We start from the raw sequence: 2,947 nt of genomic DNA on the forward strand, positions 1-2,947 counted from the left end.
ATGATCTTTGAGGTCTCTTCCAACCTGGTTGATTCTATGATTCTATGATTCTGCTTCATGTTTTGGTATTTTTAATTTGACTATCTGCTACTCTGATATCGATAGCTCATCTTTGCAGTGAGGTAATCGTATTCTGTGAGCATCTTTCCCCCATGCTCGGGGCTGTAAGTTGTAGTATGATTGAGGCACAAGGCTGAGTTTATTTGGGTAGGTGCTCTGTCCTGGTAAGTGTCCTCTGAACACTCTGAGCTGACCACCATGCAGACAAGACATGAAGATGTCAAACGCCCTCCTTTAGTTCTTGCCCAGGCAGTGAGAGAGCGGATTACAGTGTGCATCTCATCCTTCAAAGACTCAAACTTCTCTCTAAGTTAAAGGGTTCAAAGCTGCTGCTGTTGCTAGAGTTGATTCCTTCTTCCTTGAGAAGAAATCAGGGCACATTTACAAAGGGAGAGAGCAATACATAGCAGATCCATAATGTAATTGCAGAAAATTGAAGTATATTCCACTTCAGTATCTTTCTTTTTATACAGGACCAGTCTAGCAGATCAGTTTTGCTTCTCAAAAAGCACAGTGTCCAAATCAATTTTCTTAGACGAAGAGCAATGTGTTTTTAAGCAATACACAATTTGTTGATTTACTATTTGATCTAAATGCCAAAGCAAATTAATGCCTTTGATACAATGAAAATAACAGGCTTCTTCCAGTCTTTTTTTTCCAGAGTTATAAAAGACTCAAATACCAACACTTTCAGCAACCTTTGCTCTGAAGAGGGTGTCTCTGTGTCACTCTATTGGAAAATGTCACCAGCTTCTGATCTTAACATTGCCCCTTTAAGCTCCATCTTATCTCTTTACCTGTATTCTAATTAAAAATCTCATTGAAATTGGTATGAAATTGTCATATCCATCAAACTTCATTACTCAGATGCAAGACGTAACATTTAAAACACTGGAAAGTTATTGAGCTCTGAAACTCCTTTCTGCAGAGTAATTACTTTTACACAGTGTTTTTCAGTTAAATGTTTGCATGATTTATGTCTGTGAAATTGCAGATTAAGGAAAACTGTTTTGGAGGAGATTTAACAAGGAAAAAGTGACAGAAATACAGTTGCAGTTTTAAATAATGTCATGTGCATTATCACACACTAAATGCATCATAAGGCAGGTGCCCTTGCTGTGATTTTATACTTGAGATGCTTCTTTGAAATTCAAAAGGATTTATCCCTTCCCCATCCATTTAATTATGGGAATATAATATAACAGAAGATAGGCCATAACTTGAAATTGATTTTCATACAGACAGAGAATAGTAAGAGAGAATCTCCTGAAGGCAATGAGATCCATTTAGCCTGGAGAAGAGGAGGCTCAGGGGAGACCTTCTCCCCCTCTGCAACTCCCTGACAGGAGGTTGGAGTCAGGGGGGGGTTGGTCTCTTCTCCCAGGCAACCAGCAGCAGGACAAGAGGGCACAGACTCAAGCTCTGCCAGGGGAGGGTTAGGTTGGAGATTAGGAAGAGATTTTTTCCAGAGAGAGTGCTCAGGCATTGGAATGTGCTGCCCAGGGAGGTGGTGGATTCCCCATCCCTGGAGGTTTTCAAGCTGAGACTGGATGTGGCACTTAGTGCCATGGGCTAGTGACCACGGGAGGGTTGGACTGGATGATCTTTGAGGTCTCTTCCAACCTGGTTGATTCTATGATCTCATTGTCTTGCTATCCTTTCTACATATGAGGGTATTTGCTTTAATTGATAAGCTTTACTAATATTTTATATAGAAACTGACCTGATAATGGATTTCTTTTTCCTGTTTTCAACCTCATGCTCTCTCCAACCTGTGACATCTTGGTTTGGCAGCCCAGTCATCCCATGGTGCCTATTCCAGAAAATGAGACACTCAGCTCTAAGGAGGTAATCAGTCGACATTTAATGGCTTTAAGCATTTGCATGTTGCCTTTATCTTTTATTTTCATAGCTTGTTTGGAGTTGATCAGCAAAAATGTACTGAGCTTCCAAACCTCTTTTGTCCAGTGCTGGGACTAGATGAACAATAATTGTTCTTAATGATTAATGAAGCAAAAAAACAGCATTGTTTTATAGCCTGTGTTGCTTATGTGAGCTTGGAAGAACACTAACAGTTAGATTTCAGGTTCCTGATCTGTGCTGTTGGGATGTTTGCAAGCAGGAATTGTTAAATTCTGTGGTTAGCCCTGTTTAAATAACCCATTCCACAATTTGCAGTCACTGATGTATCTTCTGTTTTAAATAGTACAACAATTACAAGAAGCACTTAGGATAATTAGATATTGAGAATTTCATAAAAGACAGTCAAGAAAACCAAGTTTGCCCAGTATGAAAATTCAGTGCCAATTTTATTTGACTTTGAAGAAGGACACAGTTTTCTTGAAGTCTAAACTCAGTGGCCAATTCCCTACTACTTTTACATATCTAAACTCTAGGACCATAGTGGTTATCACCCTAGATAATTGGTTTAATGAGAGCAGAAGCAATCTGTTAGTCATCATCAATTCTCTCTTGAGGCAGAGCATATTATTATTTTTTCCCTGTTAGGGTGTTCAGGCACTGGGATATTGCCCAGGGAGGTGGTGCAGTCACCATCCCTGGAGGTGTTTCAGAGGTGTCTGATGTGGCACTGGAGGATCTGGGTTAGGGTTTAGGGGTTGCAGCAGTGACAGGTTAATATTTGGACTAGATGATCTTAGAAGACTTCTCCAGCCTTGATGGTTCTATGGTTCTATGATTCTATGAAAATTAATAAGGTTCTACTGGCACAGGCAAGTCTTGTTTTTCCAACAAGGTCATGAACATGAAGCTGAATGTGCAGCCTCAGTGTTGAAATAAACGAATGTAGTCCAGTTAACTAAAGCAGGAAAATTAATATGGGACATTCTCCTTTTGAAATCCTCTACAACCAGTGCTTTGTAAATGG

General features: G+C 39.8%; 1 protein-coding gene across 1 annotated transcript in view; it reads left to right on the forward strand.

Moving 5' to 3' along the window:
* The window catches only part of MLIP (muscular LMNA-interacting protein), a gene marked incomplete at both ends in the record, with an annotated part of 49,551 nt that extends 47,643 nt beyond the window's left edge, over positions 1 to 1,908 (forward strand). The window contains one exon of the mRNA XM_009081569.1: positions 1,855 to 1,908. Within this exon, the coding sequence (XP_009079817.1) occupies positions 1,855 to 1,908 (54 nt within the window). The remainder of the gene's footprint in view (positions 1 to 1,854) is intronic.
* Positions 1,909 to 2,947: the final 1,039 nt, after the last annotated feature.

Source organism: Acanthisitta chloris, unplaced genomic scaffold (genome assembly GCF_000695815.1).
Source record: "Acanthisitta chloris isolate BGI_N310 unplaced genomic scaffold, ASM69581v1 scaffold7269, whole genome shotgun sequence".
Lineage (NCBI taxonomy): Eukaryota > Metazoa > Chordata > Aves > Passeriformes > Acanthisittidae > Acanthisitta > Acanthisitta chloris.